Here is a 27,160-nt window from a genome sequence, read left to right as displayed (position 1 = left end):
CTCTAAAGCTGGAGAGCGACCCGCATCAAATCGGGCGTCTGCCACATCAACTACCGCTCTTGGGACGCATCCAGGGTCGCGACCGGTGATAGCATGAGACTTCTACGATGTCACAAAGCAAAAATCAAAAGACAACATTTTTTTTTTTTTTTAAGCGGGGTAAACACAGAAGTACGAAACGCGCTCCAGGCACCATAATTTCGAGGCCGTCTAGTCCTGACGTGGCGGAGCCATTCATGCACCAAAAGGGAAGGCCGACACACATTTCGCTTCAAACGTCATACGTTCATCTCGTTATCGCGTTGTCTGTTTGCGGGAATCCGTGGAGGAGACCCTTTGTTTGCTTTTCGTTCCTTGTCTGGAAATGACGCGAAAGGGGCTAGGTATCGGTTTCTATTCCACAGGCAAGCGGGCCCACGAACCGCTCGAGTTTCAAGAGCCCTCGTGAGAGAGATAGCCCCAGCCCGTATCGGGCCGATATGCGCGGTCCACGGCGGCGGTGTAGGGTGCGAGATACACTCCGTTCCGCCTTACTATACGAACCGCAGAGGAAGCTATGAGCCCTCTACGCCAATCCCCTATCGTGCGAGAGTATTACCTGATCTATGGGAGGACGCAGTGATGCGCGGGGCCACATGATTGACGAGGCACACGAACCGAATATTTCAGCATCAGCTATATGGGGAAAATCGCGGGGCACGGATTGGAGCCGAGTGCTTACGTCAGCATTCAGCTGAAAGTCGTGTCCTCACTGATTGGAGGCGAGCCTCAACCGAACGCTGATGGATAGCGTCGCGCTCGTCGCTAGACGCTGCGAGGAACGCTGGCGACGATGCTGGCGCAAGCTGTGGTGGCGCTCCGCCGGTTCGCGAGTGATGACGTGTGAGGGGGGTAAGGCGCGAGCCTTGTCGTCTAAGTGGTACAGCATCACGGCCTTGTAGTAATCTAGGGGATGTCGGTGAAGCTCGTCGTCACGTGACGCTCACGCGTCAGGGGATTGGCTTGGAAGGGGCGTACAGTGTCCCCTGCGGTCCATCGCATAAGGTGAAACGGAATAAAGAGTCGAGCTCGGCGACGGCGGCGAGGGACTCGTGAGGTTATTCGAGCAGAAGACATCGCCCGCGCAGCATGTTCACTGTTCCCGCTTTTCTGCTGCTGCTGCCGCTCTGCCTGGGGCTGGTGGCGGCCGACACTCCGTCTAACTGCACTTACGAGGACATCCGGGGCTGGTGGACCTTCGTGGAAGGACCACGTACTGGCACGAAAGACGTTCGATGCGACAACTGGAAGTCAGGTCGGTGGTCGAAATGTTTTTTTCTGCAGCTGATAGCAAACGCGCAAAGACGACGAAAGCCGCTGCTCTTTTGGCAATGCTTAATTGGGTCCATCAACTTTGTCCGGATGGTTGTTCCTTCGAAATGTATCCGAATGAGTTAAATAATGTCTAATAACATTTTTTTCTTTTGTTAATACGCGGTGTGCTAAAAGCACGATATGAGGGGCGCCTTTCTTGCAGCTTTGTGCTTATCGCGTTGAAGCAGTTCCGACTTTTAAGCAACCTGGGATTGCTTTGCGGATCCCATGGTCGCATATCCTCCGCCTGTGAGATTACGAGCTACTGTTCATCTTCAGTACCCCTTCGGTTTTCGTCTTTCGTAAAAGTGTGCCTGCAACGCGTCTCTCCGACTGGGTTGTCGTCCGCGTCCCAAAAAGTAGTCCCCTCGTTTTCCGCCTGATGACGTCATAGACTCGTCATACTGTCGCCGGCCGCGATCCTGGCGGCGTCACAGGACCGGGGGTATATGTGGCAGACGCCTGTCCTCCTGCAGGTTGCTCTTCAGCTTGTCTCAGTCCGCGGAAGCTTCGGCAACCAGGAGCTGTTGTGACGCTATAACCACATCGACACCGACGTTCGCTCCTGCTTTTCGCCATAATTTCTACCACCAACCGCCAGGATCGCGACATCCGACAACAGGAAACTCCGGTTTTTGTGACGTCACTTGTTACCACATCGGTACCACTATCGATACATGGGCAGAATGCGGAGAGCAAGTCGTTTGCTTCTTGCAGGGAGTTGTTGTGACGTCAGAACGACACCGAGCTCCGATTGGCTTTGACTGAAAGGATTGTGGGTAGACCTCGATGCTAGATGCCTTGAGGTCTACCCACTTATTTTTTTCGATCAGCCAATAAGCGCTTGGCGTTCGGACATTAGCGCAACCTCTGTGCAAAAAGCAGACGAACTTGCGTTCCGCATAGGACGCTTAACACACCAGTTAGAGACGTATTGCACGCACGGCACCGTAGTAAAAGGCTCCGAGGAACACTGGACCGTTTTTTGTTCTGATGAGTTAGAAGTGAATGGCGTAATTAGAGGTGCTCGCAGTCTTGAAAGCAATGGTTGAATATATGTAATGACATAATGAACCATATAAGGTTGATCATTTAAAACCGGCATCACGTGCTCTCAAATCGCTTTTGTTCTAGACAGACGCCGGCAGCTTATGTCTTTTTTCGGGGTAGCAGTGTCGGGGCTCAAAAACCACATATGCCCGCATATGCTTGAGTTGGGTGCATTTCAAATGGTTCTCATCGCACGGTCCATGGCGTTATGCTCGGATTTCAAGATGTCAATTTATCTGGAAGTTCTCGTTTGCTTGATCAGTCCAGGGATATGCTGAACACCAATAACCATTGTCCACGCGAAGAGAGTGTTTGAACCCATGGTCAATCTGACCATGTTGTCGTTTCTGGTGATTGCAACTTCTGCTGTAGTCCACGGTAGGGTGAGGTATAGTGCGTAGAGAAGTACAGGGCATCCGCGAGAAAACCGAACACTTTCTTTCGCACCGCAAATATAAACTAGACATCCCGGAGAGCTCAAACTCCGTCACAACGTAGCCCCAGCCGTTCGAGCGAGATGCCAAAGTTTCAGCACCAACCGTTATCTCATTCTAAAGTTCTAAGTGGTTTTCTGAAATTTTCAATAGGAAAACTGGGCCCGTTTTTGCCCGTTTTCGGTTTCTGGCGCCATAGAGCTCTATGTATTTGAGTGCTCCGTCGGCCGCCATTTGTTCATTGAAATTTTCAGAAAATCGTTCATAACTTTTGAACGCGTTTATTCCAAAAACATCTCTTGAGTGGAACCACCTTCCCGCTTCGTTTCAATTGATTTATTTAAAAAAACCTTATCTGCTCATCTTTTGTCGTGATTGTCCTTTTGTTTATTTTTTTGACCAGAGTGCTGTGTTTCGAGCTGTTGATGTTTATTCTCGGCTGTATTTGCTCTCTTTTTGTACCCTTTTTTTTTCATTTTTTGGTTGCCCCACCCCCTCTGTAATGCCTTTTGGCCCTGAGGGTATTGTAATAAATAAATAAATAAATAAATAAGTTAACGGTTGCTGCTGAAACTTTGGCATCTTTATCGAACGGCTGGGTCTACGTTCTGACGGAGTTTAAGCTCTCCGTAATGTCTAATTTATTTTTGCGCTGCGAAAAACAGGGTTCGGTTTTCTCGCGGACGCCCGGTATAGTATGAAAAGTGAGCAATCTCCGCAGCTTTCAGCGGTTCCCGAAATTTATAGGAAAAATAAAATCTGTCCTCGCTGCGTCGCTCAGTCGTTTGAGGACCAAAGAGACGCTGACGTTTCTGACCAACATGCTACAACTTGTTTGTCTTGTGTGGAGTAAGCGGATGTACTTCCTGCGCATTTTGCCCAGAAGTCGCTGGTGGCGAGACCAGAAAAGTGCGGCTGCTCCTTGATTTCCCCAACTTGGTTACGGATTCCGATGGTAACGTTGGGACCTGGACCCTCATCTACAATCAGGGCTTCGAGGTGACTCTGCAATACCGAAGGTGAGGCTTCAGAAGCATTTATCACTAAAGTGACCTTTCAGGAATGAAGGAGACAATGTTGGTCTTACTTAAATTTGTTCCAACGAACGAATTATATTTTGTTGCAGCATGTGTACCAGAACTTTCTGGTGCTCTTTGATTGGATATTTAGTGACCCGTAATAAAACCGCTGGTAATATCAGATCGATTATCACACTGTCACGTGATAGTAAATGCGGGGATGTGTTTCGCGGTGTTCTTTTCCATGTAACCGACCTCCTCGTTCTGAGAAGCCAATTATCGGATGTCAGATATGTCCAGCAAAACGACGGAATGACGTCCTATTAGTCCAATGAAGCTTCTTGTTTAACAAAAAAATAAATAAAACAGCTTAAAAAAAAACTGAGGACAAGAATACAAAGTGTACAAACAGAGCGCTGACTTTCAACTGATTTTTTGAAAGAAAACACAACTCGACAAGGATCACGGATCATAAAAAAAAAAAAAAAAACCCCACCAAGTCACCGTTCCCCACACGTGTCAATACTGCTCAAGAATGCCAACTCTTTGTCAATTAATGCGGTAGAAGGCGAACTGACGCACCCTTCTTTTTGCTTCGAAATATCAAAGGCCTCTAAAATTTCTCTAGTCATATGTTGACTGTGTCGTGGTTTTATCAAGAACGGGTTGTTTGCAACCAGTGTACTGCCAAGTTGCCTGCTGGCGATGATCTAACCAATAGTGGATGCTCTCTCAGCCTCTCGTTCACACATCTCCCGGTCTGTCCGATGTAAACGTTGGAGCAGGACTATTTAATTTGTTTGGTTTCAGTTTGCAGTTCAGCGAGCGTTGTTGATTTCCTGAGGGAGGGGAACCCGGCCACGTGTGATACAGTGTCTTTTGACGTCAAGGATCTGTTCGATTCCATACCTCAACAAGAGATAATCATTGCGGTAAAGGGGTGCATTGAGGCTTGCGGGACAGTTTCGTTTCAAAATGCCTGTTGAGTGAGCGTTAATGATTTTTAGAGGTGCTGTATTTTTTTTTATCTCAAGTCAACGTACGTTGTCTACGACGGTTCCCAGTTTTTGCAGAAGCAGGGAGCTTGTATTGGGCCTAGCGTTGCCCCTGTGCTGAGCTACATTTTTCTTTCAAACGGCGATTGCAAGCGATCTTGGTGGTGATGTGATCCGGGTGATTACCGGTTGATTACCTGGTGCCGTTCCGGAACAAAGGTTCTGTTCGAAGTAGAGGGGTTTTATTCGGAGTATGTTAGAGGTGTTTAAATCGCATGCCTGTGGGTTGAGGTTCACGAGAGAAGACCCAGTAGGCAGTTGTTTAAAGCTTTTAGATATCAAACTTAACTTTTTGGATGGACATGTGTGCTGGGGCTATAACCCTAGGAGCAAATAAAATGTTCTCCCCTTTGACTCCAACAATTCTAATCTGGTGAAGCGGGGGATTGCGGTGGGTTGCCTTTGGAAGACACTGGTGAAGTCATGTCCACACCGTATGCCTACTAGCTTTGCTGATCAGGCTACAGGGGTTCAGGACGGTGGCTTGCTGACTGGTTTAGCAGAAAGCCTGAGGAGACCTGTGTTTTACATTGTGTGCGTACGGTCTCGCACAACCTAAAAAAAGTAGCGCAACGTCATGGAGTGCCAGATGTTTTTTCGACGCCGTCGAAGTTAGGGCGTCTTTGCGCTAAAGTCGACAGGCGTAGGGTTAATAGTCCTGTGTGTGGAAAGAACCACAGTGTAATGTACGTGCTGTGCGCTGTCGGTGTAGTTTACAACATTACATTGTCTTGTGGAAATGTTTACATTGGGCAGACCGCCAGATGTGTGAACGAGAGGTTAAGATGAGCATGCTCTATCGGTTAGATCATCGCCAGCAGACAACCTAGCTGTACACCGTGATATATGAGGTTGCAAACCCGTTCTTGATAAAACAAGTCTCTTAGGACGAAACAGTCAAGAGATGACTAGAAAAATCTTAAAGGACTTTTATATTTTGAAGCAAAAAAGAAAGAAAGAAAGGGGGCGTTAGTTTGCTTTTTATCGCATTACTTGATGAAAGGGACCTTTAGCAAACCGTTGTTGTGTTTGGCGTACCGCATTACCGGAGCCTTTGAAGCATGCTTTTAAGCGCGCGCCCTGCGGTCCCGGTACCACGCGGGCGCGCGCTTAGAAGCATGCTTCAGGCTCCGGTAGTGCGGTACGTGGAGCACGGCAACGGTATGCTAAAGGTCCCTAAAGGTGTATCCACACGACGGACCAAATTGCTCTTTTGATCCGCGGGCCGCGCATCACGTGATCTTACGTCACCGGTTTTTGAGGTCCGCCGGCGGTCCGCGGCCCACGCTTGTGAGAAATGCCAATCGACTTTTCTCGCCCGGACCTTGGCGGCGGACCGCGGCGTTTTTAGTATAATTGAAGCGCTAAGTCTGGCAACAAGCTGACTTTTGTTGTTTGGATTGGAATCCAAATCCAAAGTCGTGTTCTTTTGGCGCCAATTGTGGAAGACGAAGTAGACGAACCATTTGTTTTGCGACGATGCAACGTTTTACTTCATCGCGCTCATGGATCAATTCCCCGCTCCGTCGGACAATAGTCGCGACGACTACCCAAATAATCATCTAAAGATGTCCCCATGCCTTTTTCAGTTCACTTAAGTCGTCCTCGTCCTCAACATTCAACGCCAGGGCCACCGCGGCCAAACGTCTCTTTCGTTCAACCTCCATCTTGGCTCCTTAGAAATAGCCTTAAAGCAGCTCGCTGCATGCGTTTGGCGGAGCTGTGAGGTCGAGGGTTAGACCGGCCCGTTCGCTTTGTCGTCTGCTCTTTTGGTCCGCCGTGTGGATGCTCATCGCAGCCGGGCGGCCCGCGGGCCGTGCATCACGTGATCAATCGGTCCGCGGCCCGGTCCGTCGTGTGGATACACCTTAAAGACTTGGCATTCTTGAGCAGGTTTGACACGTGGGGGGGGGGGGCGATAACTTGATGTTTTTTGATGATCCGTGATGACTGTCTATTTGTGTTTTCTTCCACTAATCAGTTGAGAGTCAGCCCTCTGTTTTTACATTTTGTCTTCTTGTCCTCCGTTTTTTGTCGCTGTATTACTTTTTCGTTAAACATGCACCACCAACTCGCCCTACTTTCCACCATATCACACCTAAGCTTCGGTGTTGTTCTTTCAGTACCAAGAAACAAAATGATTGCACTTATTCTGCACGTTCCCTGGAATAAAACATAATTCGTGGATGTCCTCTGCATTTCCTAGCCCTTCCGCGGATGTCCTGTAAGTCATATGACTTCGTATACACCGTATAACTGTGATGCACAGTTAGAAAGATGTCTTAGGAATGCGCTCATGTGTGCCCTGACAGCACATATGGTGCTGCAGTTGTCCTCATAATGTCCTAACGATTCACGAATATCCTATGGGGCATAAGACATCGTATGCACCATAGACTATGGTGCATGATTTCAAAGATGTATGGGTGTGTTAGGACATCAGTGCCCTGGCTGCAGACGTGAGTCAGCAGACGTCCTCGGGATCTCCTAAAGTTCAGTGGATAGCCTACTGTGCATAGGACATCGTATTCACCACAGAACGATGATGCATGGTTCCAAAGATGTATAAATGTGCTGGGACATCGATGTCCTTGCAGCACACATAGTTCTACAGACATCCATAGGATGTGCCAACGTTCCATGAAGTCCAGTAGGCGTTCGTAGGCTGCCTCCATTGCTTCACTTTTGGAAAGTGTTTCAGGAGCGCTTCAAACAGACACGAAGAATCTTTGACGGCAGGGGCACTGGCATCCTCGCAGGTACTTCGCCTTCTCAAACTACACGGACGACGGACACGGCAGGGTGGTCAGCTACTGTGGCAGCACCAAGGTGGGCTGGTCACACGACGTCCTTGGACACAACTGGGCCTGCTTCGAGGGTCGCAAGGATGATGGTCTGGGAGAGAAGCCGCTTCAAGTCGGCAGACATGAAGAGCAAGTGTCTTGTTACCCTGGGCGCATTTTGAATGACGAAACTGCACGTAGGATCGAGGGACTGACGAACGTAAAGGACAATCTGACTCCTGCTTTATCAATTTGATATACCCTATGCGAGAAATTAGAAGCTTAAACTTTTTGCATAAAAAACTGCACCCATTTGTTTAACTGTTGCAAATCGTGACGAACCAAAGAGATTTTATTGCCGCGCACTACCCGTGAACTATGCATGCAGTAGTCAGAAGGGAATAACACAATTTCGCCTGGACCAATTTAATAATAATAATAATAACAATCATCATCATCATCATCATCATCAACATCATTTATTTTCCTTTTTTCATTACAAAACGAAAGAAGGTGGAAAAGAGGGCAAAAAGTTGCTACTGCAGCTTGACGAGGCCCTAGTTCCCCTACACACCTTGGCGAAAAAAACTGCGTAAAATAAAAATACACTAGACCCAAAAAATCAAAATGCACACCAGCACACCACTCCGACCATTATACTTGTTTATATAGATAGATAACTAAAAGACATATGCCACTCAGATAGCAACAATTTCAGAACTCATGCGTGACACTACACAGTATCATATAGAAAATGGGATTATAGTAGTATGTCCGCTAACATTCGATTTGACTTTCCAAATATACACACATCATTTGCTTCAAGTCATTTAGTAAAGATGGCAACACATACTTTAATAATATAAAACTTAATTAGTACGGGGTGTTGAAACATTCCAGGTCTCGCCATGGCGGGTAACGTATTTATGATCTAACTTAGTTAAACATGGCAGGGCAGAAGTGAAAAAAAAAGTATTGTTGTGTTTTAAGGCTACATTATTAGTCACCAACAACCAAAACGTGTGCAGCTGTTCAATAGGAATTACACGATTTTTGAAAAATAGTTCCTCAGATGGATGCAAAAAAGAAACATTTGAAACAATTCGAATAGCCCTCTTTTGGGTTAGTAGTAGTCTTGTTAAGTTATAATGTTTTTTATTTGTTTGGCCCCAAACTAATTGACAATATACATAATGAGTATAAACAAAAAAGTAATATAAAAGCAATTTTACGCCTGTTGGAAAGACATAACGGTTTATACAAAGGAGACCAATAGATTTACTAGCTTTTGTATGGACATATTCAACGTCCTCATTTCATGATAATGATTCAGTGAAAAGTACACCCAGTGTTTTTACCGACTTTACCACCTCTAGTGTTGATGAGCCTAAGGTTATTTGAAACGAATAAGATAATTGTCTACTTTAAGGTCGAAATAGCACACATTTAGTCTTTTCAGAATTTATTTTTAGTCCATTTACTTTGTTCCACAAGTCAATGTTTGAAAGAACTCCTATTGTTTTCCTTTCTATATCATCTGCTGAGCCGCCTTTAATAAAAATAGTCGTATCATCGGCATAAGACACAAGGTTTCGATGCTGTACGCAATTTTCAATGTCATTTATGAACATTATAAACAAGAGTGGCCCGAGCACACTACCCTGAGGTACACCAGTTCTAATTTTTTTAATGGTTGAAATATAGTTATTATTATTAACGAACTGCATACGGTACTTAGGTAAGACTTAAATAGGTCTAGAGCCGTTCCCCGTATACCGTAACTTTCTAGCTTCATGAACAAAATTTTGTGATTAATTAAATCGAACGCTTTGGAGAAGTCAATATATACACCCATGATGAGTTCTTCATTCTCAAACCATTCTATAATTTGTTGCTTTTGTACTAACAGTGCTGATTCAGTTGAGCGATGTTTTTGGAAACCGTGCTGACTATTAGGAATTACTGAAAATTTTTCTAGATAACTATTGTCTTTTATGAATGATTTTCTCAAGACCTTTAGAAAAAATGGATAAAAGAGAAATAGGTATGTAGTTTTTAAACGCATTATTGTCCCCACCTTTAAACAAAGCGACAACCTTAGCACACTGCATTGCTTTAGGAAAAACACCAGAAGAAAATGCTAGGTCAAATATATACACTAACATTATCAAAGTAGCCCCAAACGACTTCATGTTCAAAACTTTGTTGTTGTTGTTGTTGTTTTTCTACGTCTGTTCCTTCGACTAAACGTTTTTCTTTTTCTGTACCCCAGCCTCGGGTGTTAAACGACATGATTAGCTATTACCAGCTCGCCTGTGCCCTTAGTCTTTTGTACTACTGCGGCCATTATATGCGCTTCTCACACAAATCGAGTTGCTTTCAATATTTGTACCACAAACGTACAGTGAGTTCAGAGAACGTATTTAACGAATTGCGATGGTGAAGGGAAGATGTTTTTCTCGATTTAGCTAAAACTGCCGGGACGCATAATCACTGATGTTCATAACACAGGGGCTAACTTTTGTAGGAAATACAGGAAAAAATAGAACAGCGTTAACATTCTCAACAAAGAACAAGCTGACACGTGCTATTTACTTTTCACTTAATGTTATCAGCCAGGTATACCTGAATTGGCATTGCTCAGAACACGTGCTTTCTTTCGAGCACTGTACGAGTTCGACTTTCTTTATCGCCATACCATATTTGTAGAAACACTATCGGCTGCACGAAAATCTCCGCCCCTCAAACTCCCCGAGATAAAAACCACTACTCAACAAGAACACACCATTTTTCACGCGCTAATCTTTTTCCAGATATGCACGAGAAAATAGAACAGCGTTAACATCCACAACTAGTGGCCAGAACAAGCTGTCACATGCCGTTTATTTTACCTCGTGCCATTAATGTTATCGGCCAGGTATACCTGAATTGGCATTACTTAGAACGTGTGCTTTGTTCCGGTCATTGTTTGAGTTGGGTATCTTTATCACCACACCATTGTCTGTAGTAGCACTATCGTCCGCAAGAAAATCTCCGCCCCTCAAACTCCCTAAAATAAAAACCACTACAAAAAAAAAAAAAAAAAGAACTCCCCATTTTTTTTTTTCTAAAGAACGATACATCAGAACAAGAAAATATGCGATTATAGAAACAGTATCTATATTTGCTTTGAGATTCAAGTGATATTCTAGGAAATTTTGAGGCCAATGCAGTTTTGCACCTGTCACTCGGCGGTATTTAACCGATAGAGAGTCACCGGAGCACAGGGGCCCTTTCTTCGTGTGGGCGGATCCTCTTCTTTAGATCTTATCTCACTGAGCGGAACCTGATTGGTGGCGCATGCTCGAGCTCATAGCAAGTGACCTTTTAAGAAACACACGTCGTGGTTTCTTACGTTAATTCACGCTCCTTGCTACCGATTGGTTCTTGAACTTTCTTACCTGGGAATACTGCAACCTCAATGACTGCGCGAAGCGATAATGAGATGCGCAAGACCATGCCACGTCCCACATTTCTTGAGTTGTCGGTGACCACACAGTGTTCTGAGTTGCTCTCAGCCACGACACGCCCGGTACTGCGCTGGGTGGTGGGCCACGATAAGTGAGCCATCTCGTTTTTTTTGTTAAATATAAACGTCGGTTTTTATTTCCGACGTGTCGCAACAAAACTTACCTGTGCGGTGATCCTTTCCCTCGTGTGCCAGTAGCTTGTCTCTACCGAGTATGCAGTTACCAGAAGTCGGACCCATGTCGGACTAAAGCCCCTTGATCCTTCATTTTACAAGTAACGACAACCAATAAATGACAAAGCACATTCCGCTGAAACAAAATGGAGGCATTCAGTTCAAACCTCTGCTGTGCGCCGCCATTCGGTTCCTAAAACGTCACGCAGTCGGCGCTTCAAAGAATGTCACTACTTGTAGGAAGCTCTTATTTAGGGACTTTAGGTTTAGCCGGTTCCGGCGGCAAACGCTTAAAGGAGACCAGCGCCGTGACGATGCACATCCATAGACGCTTGGACGAGTATGTTGTTGAAGTTATAAAGCATTTCGCTGAGCCTTTTCAGAAGTATGAACGTATATGTTTATCGTGCTTGTCATAAGACCTTTTGACAAAAGCGCCACAAGACGTGTATACAATGTAAGAGACACAGCACAGTGCTTCTGCTCTGTCTCTTATACTTGACGTCCTTGCCTTGTAGCGCCTTTGTCAAAAGGAACGATGTACCAACTAGTCATCTCTCACCATTGATGTTATTAGACGCATCCGATTAGGTCACGAATGCAGTGTCTTCTACGATGCAGCTTCATCGTCCCATAAAGCAACAGTCACGCTTTTCGTACATCGTACAAAACCCAGGGTGGTCGCTGCGGACATGTAGACAAAATGATCTGGGGACACACCTCAAGCTTGCTTGAAGCATCTTTACTTCCCACATTTGTATGTCTCGAAGATATTTGCAGGCAGTGACAGGGTCGCCATACAAAGAAGAAGCATGCCTCGGACAGTCTCTGCAGCTGGTTCTTTGAGGCTGACGCGTGCAGTCTGTGGTTCCCTCACAGGCTCGGCGCCACCCGGGACCCCTACAACACCGAAGTGTTCGCGCAGCTCATCAACGCAGCGCAGAACTCCTGGAAGGCTAAGGTTCACCCACAGTTCAAGGAGAAGACTCTGGACGAAATGATGATGCTCCGCGGAGGACATCGCAACAAGCACCTACGGTGAGTGGAGCTGTCGGCGCCTGGAACGCGTCTGCGATCGACTGGTGTGTTTTAGCGTCCTGATTTCACCCGCGTGTACATAAAAAGTGGGGTCCCGAACTTTACCGTATGAGTGGCAATGAATTGGCGGGTGTCGCGATCCTGGCGGTTGGGAAGACCCGGCAAAAAGTTCGAACGAACGCGAGTGTCGCTGGCGTCGCGGCGTCCCAGCTCCTGGCTACTGAAGCTTCCTTGGGCTGTCTATGTATGTAAGCCAAGTGTCAAGTCAATAGAATCTCTAATTACCCCCCCCCCCCCCCCCCCGCTCACCGCTTTTCGACTAATCTCACACCTCTAGCTGTTTAGTTGGTAAAATCTATTACGATAATTCCAGTCTAAAGAATCAACTAATCAATGATCGGACCCACGTATCTTCACGCCTCAACCATAACTATAACGTTGGCATACCCGGAAGAAACGCTACCTCTCCTTACGGTTCTTTCGTCCCAAAACTCCTTCTGACTGGAATCGCCTTTCCCTTTTTATAAACGTTTTCGAGTACAGCCTCCGGGTGCCGCCATCTTGCTGCTGGTGGGGATAGATCGTCTGATAAATCAAGCATTGCTGAGGCGTACCCACGGTTTCCAGACTGGCGCCCAAACGAAGCGTTTTCCACCCACGGTGGCCAGACTAGCTCTCGAAGCGCGACCTCTCGCAAACGTATATATAGTGAGGTTTTTATGGCAATGCTAACTTGGTAAGAACGTAAGGAGCATAAGCGAGACGCCAAAACGAGGCGGAGAAGAGTTGCAGCAAAGAAAAAAAATACATGTTACCGCTTCATTGATTGTATGTGTTCTCGTCGTAATAGATCACAAAAGCTCCGTCGTAACCAAACGCAAGTATGTGAACGGATATTAATTTCCCGCTGTCTAAATAGACAAATTAACAAACAAACAACACGCGTACAATTTTGCCGCAGGAGTCCTGGTGCTGCCAAGGTGACCGAAGAACAGCGGCGAGAGGCCCAGGCCCTGCCCGAGGAGTTCGACTGGAGGAACGTGAGCGGCGTTAACTACGTGTCCCCTGTCCGGAACCAAGGTGGGTAACTATAGTCGGGGACAGGTCAAGAGTTAAGGGAAAACTGGAGCCTCCCACATCTTTCTACTTTAGCAGAGCAAACGCTGGAGAGGTGGTCGACTCCTCCGTAATTATACAATTAACTAATTAACCTACGACGTTAATAGATTGCCTCAGAATCTCCAAGAACCCAGCGAATATCTTAGCAAAGCTACTTTGGAGTATGCATTTTTTTTTCATATTAATTACAATAAAACTAAAAATCGTTTTGTAGTCATTCAAGATGACCTCGGGTAAGATACGGCCTGGCCTACCTTTAAATGGAGCAGACGCCAGTGTTGTGATGTAACTAAACTTCAGCTTAACGAATTACATCTTATCAAAAGAATTACACGGTAGTATACCGACCACGATACGGACCGTTCACCAATTTCATCGCTAGAAGGACAGCTATCTGAAGCTCTATCTGAAATCGCAGGGAACGCTTATCTCTCCTCAAGAAATGTTGAATAGGACAGTACGCAAATAGAGGGGAAAAAAAACGACGATATTGTGTAAAGTTGTTGACACCGTATTTTTGGTGCAGAGCCGCCGATTGCACCGAATTTGCACTAAGCACCCGAATGGCGGCGTCCTTTAAGCACGTGGTTATACTGCTGATACATTCTAAAAAAGGCAGCCTGCTGACACTCTTTCTTGCGTATTTCTTGTATAACAGCCCTACCACATTGGTCATACAAAAACTGTCAGTACGAAGCAAACATATGCTTGGAACATCCTTCAGGCGTCTCCGCGGATCCCTCTGTCATCATGCCAGCAGCGAGCGCCGCGTGCCCTCTGCATGATGTATAAGCAGTGTGACCCTGGCTTCAGTGGCTCCAGGAGCCAACCAAAGGACACCTTTGTCGCAAATAACGATTATTATCATTGTTATTATCCTGCTTTAGCGAGCTGCGGGAGCTGCTACAGCTTCGCCTCCATGGCCATGCTCGAGGCCCGGCTCCGCATCGCCACCAAGAACAGGGTGCAGAAGATATTTTCGCCGCAAGACGTCGTCTCCTGCTCGCCCTACTCTCAGGGTGAGCGCCCCCTTCTAGCTGGAGGTTGCTGGTAGGCTCGCCAGCTTCGTCTCAAAGGCCCGTTCACACTCTTGCGACTGCTTGCGACCTCTTAAACCTGGGTTCCTTAAAACTTCTTAAACCAGAGAACACACTGGCGCCATCTATTGGGAAGCAGTGTAAACTCGGCGGTCCGGCATATTTTTTTTTTTTTATTTCTCGCGCAATATCCTTTCTTTTTTGGCTCGAAAAACTTTTGTTAATGTTATAAACGAGCCTTTCTATGGGTATTACGCACATTTGACCTCGGAAATCCCGCAAAACCTTCGCTTTTGTGAAATGCAGTTCTAGGGTCACCGCATAGATGGCGCCACAATGTCAGTGTGTTCCCTCATTCTAGAAACATTTAAGAAGTTGTAAGAGATCTCGTCTCTCTCAGTCGTACTCGGTCGCAAGAGTGTGAACGGGCCTTCAAAGGCCCGTTTGCACACTTGCGTTTGCTAAAGGACAAACTTCTTGTCCTATCTCACGGCGAGAAAACAGACTGGCACCCTTGCGCCATCTATGAGGTGGCCCACTGAAGAAGAACTGCATTTCACTAAAGCGAAGCTGTTGTGATATTTGCGGCATCAAATGTACGAATACAATCTAGAGAAATGGTCGTTTATAACATCGTAAAAAAGATTTTAGGGCCCCAAAAAACAAAACAAACTAGAAACATAGGAAAATGTTGAGTGCTCCACGACTGCCCGATAGACGGCGCCAGTGTCTTCTCTGCTTTCGTCGTAAGAGGTCTTCGAAACTTTTAGGGCACTCGGTCGTAAGCTGGTGCAATTGTGTTCAAACAAGCCTTTAGAGAAACCAGTATTTCTGAAAGGAAGCGGTATTTATTTAAAAAAAATGAAATGTTCTTCAATGAAACACTTCCCACACATTTCTCCGTCCATGTGTCCGTCAGTCCGCGCATACACCATGGCCCGCGACGGGCCATGTACACTGTTGGGAGTCGGGTCGTGGTGTAGGGTGGCGTCGGGTCACGTAATCTCACCATGTCACGGGGCACTGTACCACCTGAAGTGGCGCGACGTGACACCACTACTTGAAGCCGTGACATCACGTGACCACGTCCCGTGATGTCAGATCACGTGACACCATGGCGTGAAACCGTGGAGTCACGTGACGTGAGGTAAAATTACGTCATTAGAAGAAAAATGTCAACGATCGCTCCTTTAATGCCTCCTTGCGCACGTTACATAACTTCGGAGATAAAGATCGTTGGCAGCTTTTAGTTTCTTGTATAGATACCCACGAAGGGGATGTTGCCAGCTCTCTTATTAAGTATCCTTAGGGGAAAGGGAGGAGAAGGGATGGGGGTGAGACGAGGAGAGTGACGGGAGAAACAGTGGGAGGCAAAAACGTGCCGACGTTTCTTTTTTTTTTTTTTGCCCGAGGCCACGCAATTTGAATGCAAATGAGGCGCAACGCTGTCTTCGCGCAAAAAGCCAGACTATAAGTTTCTTCATCCTATAGTCTGCTGTGGACTTGTGAATCTTTGATCAGCTGGAGATTGAATATTCTCTCTCCAGTAATTTTCCCAATCAAACACACACACACGATCAGGTACTCACACACGTACGCACACGAACAGACAAATGACGAAAGGGCAAACACGAGAAGCTTGGCTACAACGGCAATAGTTTATTGCTTCGCCTTGTAGGAAGCGTCAAACCGTGCTCGCAATTATGCTTCAGTTTTGTTGCGTATTTTGTTTTAGTTCGTGCGTAGCCTAACTTAACCACTCGTTTTTTTGTTTCTTTTCTTTTTTTTTTTTTTTTTTTTTGCTTTGGCTAGGTTTACGTCCGGACGGAGCACTGAAACACGTATACCTAACCCTCCCCCCTAACCTCCTCTCTCTCCCCCGTGAGCCTAGGGAAGGCGGAGATTTGGACGTAACCTGGGTTACGTCGGACGTAACGCTAGACACTTCGTTTTTTTGCACTATTTGTTTACTTTTGGGTCCAACGGCTTGGACCTGTTTTTTTTTTTTTTTGTCTTTTTTGTTAGTTGTTTAGTTTGTTTTAGCTCGGTCTAACCCTTTGAAAACTCGACTTGAAGGTTCGGCGCGCAAAGAGTCACAAAATAACAAGGTATACGATAAAAAAAAAATAATAAAACGATCACAGTAAGGTGTGTATAGTCAACTTGTATTTGCACGTGGTCATACGGTTGGACTTTGAGCTCGAAAGTGAGCCCTATCGAAAGCTTCGAAACCTCTAGACAGACGGCGACCTCCAGGGGATCTAACCGGGACTAAGAGATGCTCCCCGCTTCGGGTTAAGCGGCCGAGATGGCGCCAGCGAAAAAATGAGCGCGTCTAGGATGCTTCGGTAGGTAACTAGCGCCCTCTCTCCGAAGCCGCGCAAAAGTGTAGAGGCGGGAGCAGACCAGCGCGGCTTATAACTAGGGCTTCGTGTTTTCCTCCGGACAGATCTAAAAACTCCAAAAAACACCCACCGGTAAAATTTTGGTCAAATATAATTTTTTTTTTTTTTTACAGTTTGATCAGCACAGAGCCAATAGTCCTGGGAAAATTCCACCATAATTTTCTTTTGAATTTCGGACCGTTGTCAGAAGGGGTCTTGCCGTTTGTCTTTTCAAGGTTGATTCGGGGCAACAGGTCGTTCGTTGTACATTCGGGGCACAACAAACGCCACTCTTTTGGTTTCCAGTTTGGGCCATGCGATTTATGATTTAGAGAAACGAAAGGGTATGTTTTAGTGACAGTGAAAGCTATGGACCATAGGGATTGTATAAAACTGGGAAGAGGGGCAGTTCAAACTCTCTATTACCTACTTAAATACTCCACCTCGCGCGGCCGCGGGCTGGATTGATGGAATAGGATGGGATGACTACGAGCTTCCTGGCGACTACTTCCGGGAGTTTATTGATTTTAAGGTATAGGCGTTTATCGAAGCGCCACTTTTGTGTGACTTCTGGCGTGGATAAATTAGTATTTCCAATGGCAATGGCGCCAAGACCAAATTCAACGGAAGATATTTCAATTGATACAAGCGCGTTTTATTTTTATCTGGCATACGTTTACATTCGGTTATTATTTAGTTATTTATTTTTAATAGAAAACACAGCGAAATTAAGCTCAGAATTCCGGAGAACTGGGAACTGATAAAATATAAACTCGGATAAACTCCGAATCTTCGGCAATAAATAAACTTCAAAAAACACCCTCCGAATTTGACGAAAAATAAACTCCAAAACATAGAGCCCTATGGTTATAACTTATAAGTAATCAAATAACAATTAAAAAAACCTATATGGGGGTTATGAGTAATCAAATTTCTATAATTTGCGTCCTATATTAAATAAGCTTGCGCTATGTATCCGGGCATTTGCTGAGGCGAGCTAGGCGGTGCTGCGTGGGCCCACTATAGTGATGACGTACTAGGAGGCAAAAGAGCAGGCCTTGTGTTCTAAATGGAATGACCCACGAAAAAGCGCCCCCCCCCCCTTTCCCTCCCCCCTCCAAAAAGAATGGCCCCGGAAAAAAAATGGTCCCAAGCTGGAATGAAAAAAAAAGAAAAAGAAAAACATTTCCCATGGAACCAATTTTGAAATGAACGATAAACTTTGTAAATTATCTCCAATTTACACTAATGGCACTTAGGTTTAAAGTGCTGTAATATTTCTTCAATAAGAATACGAAAAGAATACGGGAAGATGCACTTGGAGACACTGCCGAAAAGCTTGGAATAGGAGGTATGAAAGCATTGCCTGTTACAGTCATGAGCCGTCATCCAACGGGGTCGAAGGCCATCGACGCCTTACGCTCAGAAAAAATGGACCGTAGCCGCGAAGATGGTCCAGGACAGAGTCGGCGCTTGTTCCATGAAACAAATTGCATGTTGACCGAAATTCAACGACGTCATCAAGAATCCTCGTGACGGGCATGCTGCTGGGACGACTGCGATTGAGAACTTCCTGCGTGCTGTCGGCCCTCCCATTAAATTCTTTTTTTTTCTTCATGTACTGAGAATGTTTACGCCATCGTGTTAAAGTGCACCTCCCAGTTTTTTTCCATTACACAATAAAATAAAACGACGGCATTTCAAAGCAGAATGCGGTTACTATGATGAAAAAAAAAAAAAAAAAAATTGCGAGGTTATTACGCGGAGAGCAAGTCGTCTGCTTCTTGCGCAGGAGTGGTGATGACGTCAGAACGACGCCGAGTTCTGATTGGTCCAATAAAAAAACTAGTGGGGAGACCTCAAGACACCTAGAATTAGGGCCTACCCACTATAGGAAGTATTCACTGGCGGCCATATCCGTGTGCGCCGCTGCTGAGCACGTGTCGACGGCGAGCTTCCACAGTCCTTTTGGAGCGTGCATTTAGCACCATCAAGGTTGCCGGTCTTAGCAGGCTATTAGTGTGAGCTCGTTCTGAGCATGCGCTCTAAACATCTCTCTCAAATATGGCCGTGTAGTGAATACCTCCTATACTCCGTCCAAGGGGAGTCCTAATCGAGTGGCCGTGCTCCGTCTCACCTTAGCGGGGACTAACTGCGAACGCTGTGCAAGAGCGAGCAGGTATACCTTGACTGCCTTGACTACAAGAGCACTCGTTACACGAGCGCTAGCTCGTGCAGCCGCCGCGGCTTCATCCAAAGAAAATAGCTGGAGTTTTTAGCACGCGCGGCTAACAATAGTCCATGCTAAGGTGAAACGAAGTATATCTCCTAGTTCAAAATGAATTTCATGGCGACTTTTTCTTTTCGAACTTTTTGGGACCATTTTATCCTACTTGCCACTTGCCCGGGACATCTTTTTCCGGGGCCGTTTATTCTGGGGCCATTTTTTTTTCCTGGGACAATCTTTCCCTACACCCGGTATTGCTCTAGGTAACACACTCGCGTCGTTTTCAGGTTGCGAGGGCGGCTTCCCGTACCTGATCGGAGGCAAATACGGCCAGGACTTTGGGGTCGTCGAGGAAAGCTGCAACCCGTACCAGGGCTCAGACGGGCCCTGCAAGACCAACACGACGTGTCCCAGGCATTACGTCGGCAACTACCGCTACGTTGGCGGCTATTACGGAGGGTGAGCCTTGCAGAGGAACAGCACAGTCGTGTCCACTTCCAAACGGTCCACACTCGCGCGCATTTCAAGGTCACGGTCCCACGGATTTTGACAAATTAGGTGCTCTTTGGCCGCTCGCTTCTCGTTTCAGTTTGAATTCTTTTTTAATCAGCGGTTTATTTGGAAGATAATATAATACTCTTTCCTTCGGTATAACTTATTTTTTAGGTTTGTGAATAATTACAGCGTCACGGATAGGTAGGCGCTAACTCTCAATTGTTTCTCTCGTTCGCATTTTCTAAAAAGACAGTTAAAGATTACGTTATTTTGATAATGTTGTCATGTTAAGAAGATATTAGAGGAAAAGTGGACAGGGGCTTTATTGCTTCTTTTCGTACAGCTCTTCAACTATATCCCTAAAATCAAAACGTTTTCAGCGAGAAAATTTTGATGTATATGTACTAGGGTTTTCAAATTAACTACACCTTTAGCTCTTGCAATTGTTCATATTCACGAAATTTTTCAAACGCAGGTAATGTTGTTGATGATATATTTTACTGCGAACATAGCAATAGTTTAGGTTTTAGATAATGGGAGTTCTCGTTTAAATCGGAATTATTTTATTTAAATCAGATTCATTTAATTTAAATGCCTGTAGCAATAACACAGTGATTTTTAATCACTAGGTGCATTTTTAAACATGAAAGTTTGATTAATCAATCCGTCAAATCACTGCATACAATGTAAAAATGAAATATTGTAAATTTAAAGTTTAGTTTAATTAACTACTTTTTATTGACTTGTCCATAGCAAAAAAAAAAAAAAAAAACAGCTTGACGTTTTCGGTTAGGTTAGGTTAGCTTTATTTGCATTTTTTTTGCGTTCTGCTTTTCTTGCAAAAGGTCATTACTTTTCTAGTGTTAGTTTCTTTCTTTCGCGTTGTTACTTGCAATAGCACGTGACGTAACTGACGAACGAATAGAAAGAAAGCTCAAGGTTCCAATTTGCCCGGAAGATCACTAATGTGTGCTCGTGTTCAACCTAATATAAATCTTTATTTCTTCATCATTCCTTGATATAATCACAAGAACAAACGCACAGATAGAGCGTCAAATAACGAAATCGGTTATAACAAAATAGCGGCTACAGCGAAGCGATCCAGGTTTCCCCTTCTCTTTTGCACTTCGTTATAACCGAAGTCGATTATAACGAAATAGCGGATATATCAAAATGATTTTCCGATTCCCGTTGACTTCGTTATATCGGTGTGGACAGTTATATGTTTTATCTAACTAACCACTTTAAATCCGGTCTTATTTAAATGAGGATCTAAATCAATTTATATCGCGATTTTAATCATCTTGAATTTTTATTATCCGCCCTGGTTGTGAGTAAAGCAACCTATCGTCTGCTTTGAGCAGGCTTGAATGTGTGAAAAGAGACTGGCAAACACTCGCTATCAACACGCGCTTGACCGCAAAGCTACTGATGCCGGTGAATACTCGATCCCCATAGGAGGTTTTCGCTCTTCCCTCACAGCTGCAACGAAGAGCTGATGCGCCTGGCCCTTGTCCACGGTGGTCCCGTGGCCGTGGGCTTTGAGGTGTACCCTGACTTCCAGATGTACCAGGGCGGCGTGTACCGGCACACGGGCGTTCACCGCAGCCTGAACCTGGGCTCGCCTTTCGATCCCTTCGAGCTGACCAACCATGCCGTGCTCGTGACCGGCTACGGGGTGGACAAGGAAACGGGTCTCAAGTACTGGAGTGTCAAGAACTCGTGGGGCCCCGGCTGGGGCGAGAACGGCTACTTCCGCATCCTTCGCGGCACCGATGAGTGCGGGATCGAGAGTCTCGCCGTCGAGGCCAGCCCGATCCCGTAAACGGAGCTCGGGCCTGCCATATCATTGTCGCCGGGTAGAAGTCATCGTCGAGGGTGATGCGTGTAATGTAATGCCCTCACCAGAGGAACGTTAAGGATCAAATAAATGAAATGAAATGTAATAAGTTTGAACAAGGTGACCTTTGCGTCGTCTGTAGCTTTCTTGCTTGAATTTTACCCCGATCCCTCAAATGGCGTTTGGGCCTTCCAGTGTTGCAAAGTGCTTTTAAGTGTTTACATTGTACTTAAAGTCTATGAGGAAAGAGCTTGAACACAAACACTTACACAAAGACAGGACTGTCTCTTTGTAAGTGTTTAGTGTTCAAGCTGTTTCCTCATTGACATGTACCAACTAGCTCAACTCAAACCGGTTACTTAAAGTACTACTTCAAGTTGGTTAAAAGAAACGTGTACTTTACTTGAATTACATTCTCTTAGTATGTACTTGTACTTTACTTAAAGCATTTTTTCCTGGTAGTTTCCAATGAAAGTACAACTCCCGACTCCAAACTCTAAAGTACATTCCTCAAATTTGGTCTTGCTAAATTTGTATCATACAATGATACTTTGGCAACTCTGAAGAAATACTGAGGGTGAAAGGAGGGGGGGGGGGTATTCTTACCAGAAATGCTAGCAGACGACGCATAGCTCTGTTTGTACTGGGGACGGCTTTCCCGCAGTACTTTGAACCTGAACTCTCGCTGCTCTTCGTTCGGACAGCCCAAATGAGGAGGTTAAAAATAATGGGAGAGGAGTATCCCCACGGAGTCGATAGGTTGCGGAAGCTACGGGGCTGACGTCACGCTCTCTCCTGGTACCTTTAACCCCCTTGGGTGCAAGACCGCAAGCGGCGTAAAATTCAGAAGATGGAAGTACTTCTTAATTGAACGAAATTTACTTTATTCAGACAAACATCTCGGAGGGCAGGGCAAAGGCGACTAGAGTCGCCTGACAAGGTCTTGTCCCCCTGAATGTGTGATGGTGTAATTGTAAAAAACAATTACACCATTACACAAAGACAAAGTGATATATACAAAATGTGATCTAACAAAACAGAAACGCGTCAAAATATCAACATAGATTATGTTAGACCTAGAAGGAAGCTTTTTAAGGTGGTTTAAAATGCGTGTATTGGAGCTATTAATCAAGGACAGTATTTTAGGATGGTTATTTAATAATTGTGCGATCTGATTAAGTATATTTTGTCTACCATAGTGCGTATTCTCGACTGTAGGTAGTGCGTATGACGGAAGGTGCATGTAGATGCCTTGTTGGTGTAATTGTTTTGCGCGAACTCAGGGTGTAGTTAAATTTTGTGAAACCTGTAAATCGCCCATTTCTGAGTGAGTGACTGTTCTACTGTAAGAAGGGGGTACGTATTTGATGAAATATGGATGGGACTGTTCCCGATATGATACACTCGCAATTGACCGCACCGCTCTTTTTGCAATAGAAGTAGCTGAGATACACAGGTCTCTGAGCATGTAGTACCCCGCACTAAACTACAATAGTTTAAATGAGTATGAACAATAGTGCAGAAGAGCTGGCGCTTTAACCAAACCGGAAGAATATATTTGAGCTTACTTATAATGCCGATTGCCCGTGAAATGTCATGTCGAATACGATTAATATGCTAAGACCAGTTTAAATTTTCTTGAAAGAATACTCATAGAAACTAGTGGGTTTTAACGTAACCAATTCCAGTGTTCCTAAATCGGATGTTTAGTTTTCGATTAATGATTTTATGTTTTTTGCTCTAAATATCATTAATTTCGTTTTTCTCAAGGTTTAATTCCAATTCAATGCACGCCAACCACGTACTGAAAATAACTTATGCACCCCCGATTGCAGCAGGGACAGTGCATACCAGTTAAAAAAAAAAAAAAGAATCAAAACTCGACTCGGGTATGAAAGGGTATCATTCCTCTATACCAAAGTACTTCAAGTACTTTTCATGTTGTTTACTTAACACTTGGGCCTTCACACACCGTCCCCTAATAGAAGGCCTCAATGTGCGAGGTGTGTTCGTACGAGCTGACCTTTGAGTCGTCTGTGCCTTTCTTCTTGCTCGAATTCCAGCCGGATACCGTGAACGGGGCTTGGGCCAGCCATACCCCGTCTCCTGGTGGCAGTCTTTATTGTGGACAGATCTTTTCGAACGAGGCGGTCTTTGTGTCTTTCGTACTTAATTTCGCCTCGCTTGAATCTTCCGTGTCCCGCTCTCTTAAGCATCCCTTTCACCACATTTCGCCAACTGCCTATGTACTTTGTTTTAACGTGAAACGTTTTTTTTTTGGTTAGTTTCTCCGGTTTACGTGAAGCCACATTTCGTGAAGCCGTGGCCTGTGACGTCCCATGATGCAACGCGAGCAGTGTTGCATGATGGGACGTCACACACCTACACACCGATTCAGTCATCGAGCTAAATTTAGTGGGGAAGTTGAATTGGTCTGCAGGTATGTGATGTCCCATAATGCAACGTGCGCAGTGTTGCATTATGGGACATCAGAAACCTGCAGACCGATTCAGTTTCTCCGCTAAACTTGGCGAGGAATTTGAATTGAAGTTGAACATCAGGTCACGGGATGTCAATTTCCTCTCTTAGTTTAGCAGAAAAATTAACGTACTGTGACCGACACACCTCTTCATTTTCCCCGCTAAATTTAGCAGGGAAATTGACGTCGATCACCTGACCTATACACCTTTTACACAATGGCGTTGCCATCTAGAATGTCGTCACTTTTGGCTTGCATTAAAACTTCTTTTCGATCTATCCACGCCGCTGGAAGGTGCTCACGAAAAAAATGCTTGTGACACATTCTTGTTTGACATACACATATAATTTCTCTCATATTCCAGCTTGAAATATTTTATTAATTTTACATCCCGCACACCAGATACGGAACCCACGTGACTGAGAACGGAAGAGAACGAAAAACGTCTATGCGACAATCTAGTTTTTGTCTAAGGTGAGCTTAAAATCACCGCACAAGCTTATGGAACCGTTTTTTTTTACGACTTGTACGTCTGAAGTCGCCCAGACAGAATGGGAAACAGGCCGGAGAACACCGTTCTCCACCAGGCGGTCAATTTGTTCGGTCACCTTCAGCCGTAGATCGTACGCCACACGTCTGGCCTTCCAGAATTTGCGTGTTGCTCCAGGGTTCACGTGCAAGCGTGCACACTCTCAGAAAAAAAGGTGTATTATCACACCCCTTGTCCCATATAATACACCCCAAAACTTCAATTCGACGTACAGCGCCCCATAATCGAACAGGCGGCCCCAAAGTTTACGAGGGGCTTGATAGCCGTGTGGTACAACTTATTATGATAGCTGGTGTACGTATTATTGACTACAAAAAAGCATTATCGGAGTTTTCGTGGCCGTACTGCAAAAGCTCAGTGTTTTCTTTCTTTGGTCTTTGATAGGTACTACATAAATTTGATAAGTTATATGGCACCGTTATCAAGCCCCTGGTAAAATGTGGTGTAGTCTGTTCGACTATAGGGCGCTGTATGTCGAAATGAAGTTTTGGGGTGTATTATATGGGACAAAAGGGTGTAAGGTGATACCTTTTTTTTTTAGAGTGCATCCGGTCCTTTGATTAGACGCAATCTTGGTTTAAAGAGTTTTTGGTATTCTGCCAAGACCTAACTCATCCAAGTCTCCACGTTGTTCGGTCTCCAAGGACAACAGTTGAGCTAAAAGAAGCCGAACGCCCGATTAACGTAGCGGCCAACCAGACTTGGTCCGTTGCATCCCAAAACTGTTAGCTCCGCGTTCACTTGACGTCCTTCGTAACGGATCTTCAAACTCAACTTCCCGATGATGGGAACTTTGACGAGGTAGCATGACAAGCTTAATGCGGTGTGTTGCAAACGAGGCCAGCTCGCTTTGTTCTCTTCGTACACTCTTTTCGGATGACGTAGACTTGGGGATGCTATGTTTAGTTCCATGAGCAGGTCAACACCGATTCACGTGAACTGCCGCCGGACTGACGCCATTAGGTTGATCGTGCCCTCTTGATGCGGTTGCGGGAAAAGGATACCAATGCAACCGTCGTCATCAGACTCTTTTCCAAAAAAGGGGTTGGCCTCTCCACCCAATGTTGTCTTATGTGAAGTACAACGTGTCGCAACATGTCCAACCTTGCCACAGCGGAAACATATCTTCTTTTTTTTTTTTGGAAACCCGCAGTGACTGGGTAGGTGCGAGGCTCTTCCAAAACGGTAACAGAGCTCCGATGTTTTCACCTCCCTTGGGCCTTGCTTGAAGTTGGAATTTGAGAAGTTCGGCTCCCTTTCGATGTCATCTTCTGTAGTCCTCCCTCTGCCTATACCATTTGTGTGGCATCTTTCGTGGCCGCCTCTGCGGCAACTGCCATGTCCACGCAACGTAAACATTGCTATAAAAAGTTATGTTTTTCGTGGAAAAATAATTGTAAAAAATTAAGTCCCATCTAGGCGCTTAAAGAAATTTCTTTTTTTCTAATTTCAGTGTCCCTTTCTGGTGAAACGAAGTATAGATGGAAGTCAGAAACGAAGTATAGATGGAACTCCCCGAAACAGGCAAAAAGTGAAAAACGCTGGAGCTATAAAATTTACATCTCCTACTTGAGGAAACTACTTCCTCCTCGTAGAGACTAAAGTCACTGGATCCTGGGAAAGTAGCGCCATTGCCTTCCCTACCTGCTAGCCGGACACAAACGGATACTAACATACAGACGACCCAAACCTAGCAAGGCGATTGGCTAATCGGTCTATGTTGCCTTGGAAATCGCCATCTTGGTCCATTTAAATCTTCGAAGCTTCCAGAGGGTCGTTCTAAACCAGTCGCGCCAAGATTACCATAAAGCATCATCGTACTGGAGGCGTTCCTCGCCAATATAAGGGTCTTTGGCACTCTGTATGCAATCAACTTATTATTCATGCCCATCTCTATGGATCTCTTACAATTGTATTGTTCTTCTCGCGTATTTCAATACAGTATACTTATTTTTCAGTGCCTCCAAGCACCGACACATAATCTGGTGGTGGTACGAAGGTGTACGCTTGTTTCGCCGGTGTGTGGTTAGCAATATCTCGGTATACAAAAAACCACTCCATAAAGCTACCCGTCACCAGCGAATCTAGATCGGCTCACCAAGAACGGAGGGGTCAAGGAGAAATTGCTTATTTCACGGACCAAGATGGCGACCACACGGGGAGCTTGGCCTTACTTTCCCAGGATCCAGTGACTTTAGTAGAGACAGGAAAGAGCGCTATTTACAACTGACGTTCGATACTAAGTGAGAGAAAGGCAGAGAAGAAGTACTGGGATTTAAAATAGAAAAAAAGAAAGGCACGAATAAAAACGAGAAATTGTCAGTGAAAGAGAAATAAAAGAGAAGTGAAAAAGAAATAAAAAAAAAAGGAAGAGACGAGAAAAAAATAATGGGGAAGGAAAGTGGTCAAGGTCTAAGTTGGATGGTTGGCCACGCTGTCCAAAACAACAGCGATCTCCAGGACACCAAGGAAACCTTTGTTCATGATTTGAATGGCAAACACTTTTCCCGGTGACCATGTCAACAGTCTTTGCATTCTGTCACCTGGGCCGCATCCAACACGCCGCCGGATTTAGACGTCGGGAACACAGATCAAGGTATCTCCGTTCTTTCTCC

The 27,160-nt window shown here is 45.2% G+C and overlaps 1 protein-coding gene across 2 annotated transcripts; it reads left to right on the top strand.

The window, feature by feature from the left end:
• The first annotated feature begins 338 nt into the window (after positions 1–338).
• Positions 339–21,640, top strand: LOC8028629 (dipeptidyl peptidase 1). Of its 2 annotated transcripts, none has more exons than XM_029987362.4 (8): positions 339–1,294; positions 3,721–3,856; positions 7,671–7,844; positions 12,256–12,414; positions 13,376–13,494; positions 14,421–14,552; positions 19,469–19,640; positions 21,159–21,640. In XM_029987362.4, exons 1-8 carry the CDS (start codon positions 1,129–1,131, stop codon positions 21,499–21,501), a joined length of 1,401 nt encoding a protein of 466 aa, XP_029843222.2. In that variant the 5' UTR covers positions 339–1,128; the 3' UTR covers positions 21,502–21,640. The 2 variants fall into 2 exon arrangements, with proteins under 2 accessions (XP_029843222.2, XP_029843223.2); XM_029987363.4 differs by having other exon boundaries at positions 396–1,294; positions 3,724–3,856.
• Positions 21,641–27,160: the final 5,520 nt, after the last annotated feature.

The sequence above is a fragment of the Ixodes scapularis genome, unplaced genomic scaffold, assembly GCF_016920785.2.
Source record: "Ixodes scapularis isolate PalLabHiFi unplaced genomic scaffold, ASM1692078v2 PGA_scaffold6__148_contigs__length_123643588, whole genome shotgun sequence".
Taxonomy (NCBI): domain Eukaryota; kingdom Metazoa; phylum Arthropoda; class Arachnida; order Ixodida; family Ixodidae; genus Ixodes; species Ixodes scapularis.
The sequence above is the reverse complement of the archived record's forward strand: the minus strand, read 5'-3'. Positions and strand labels throughout refer to the sequence as shown.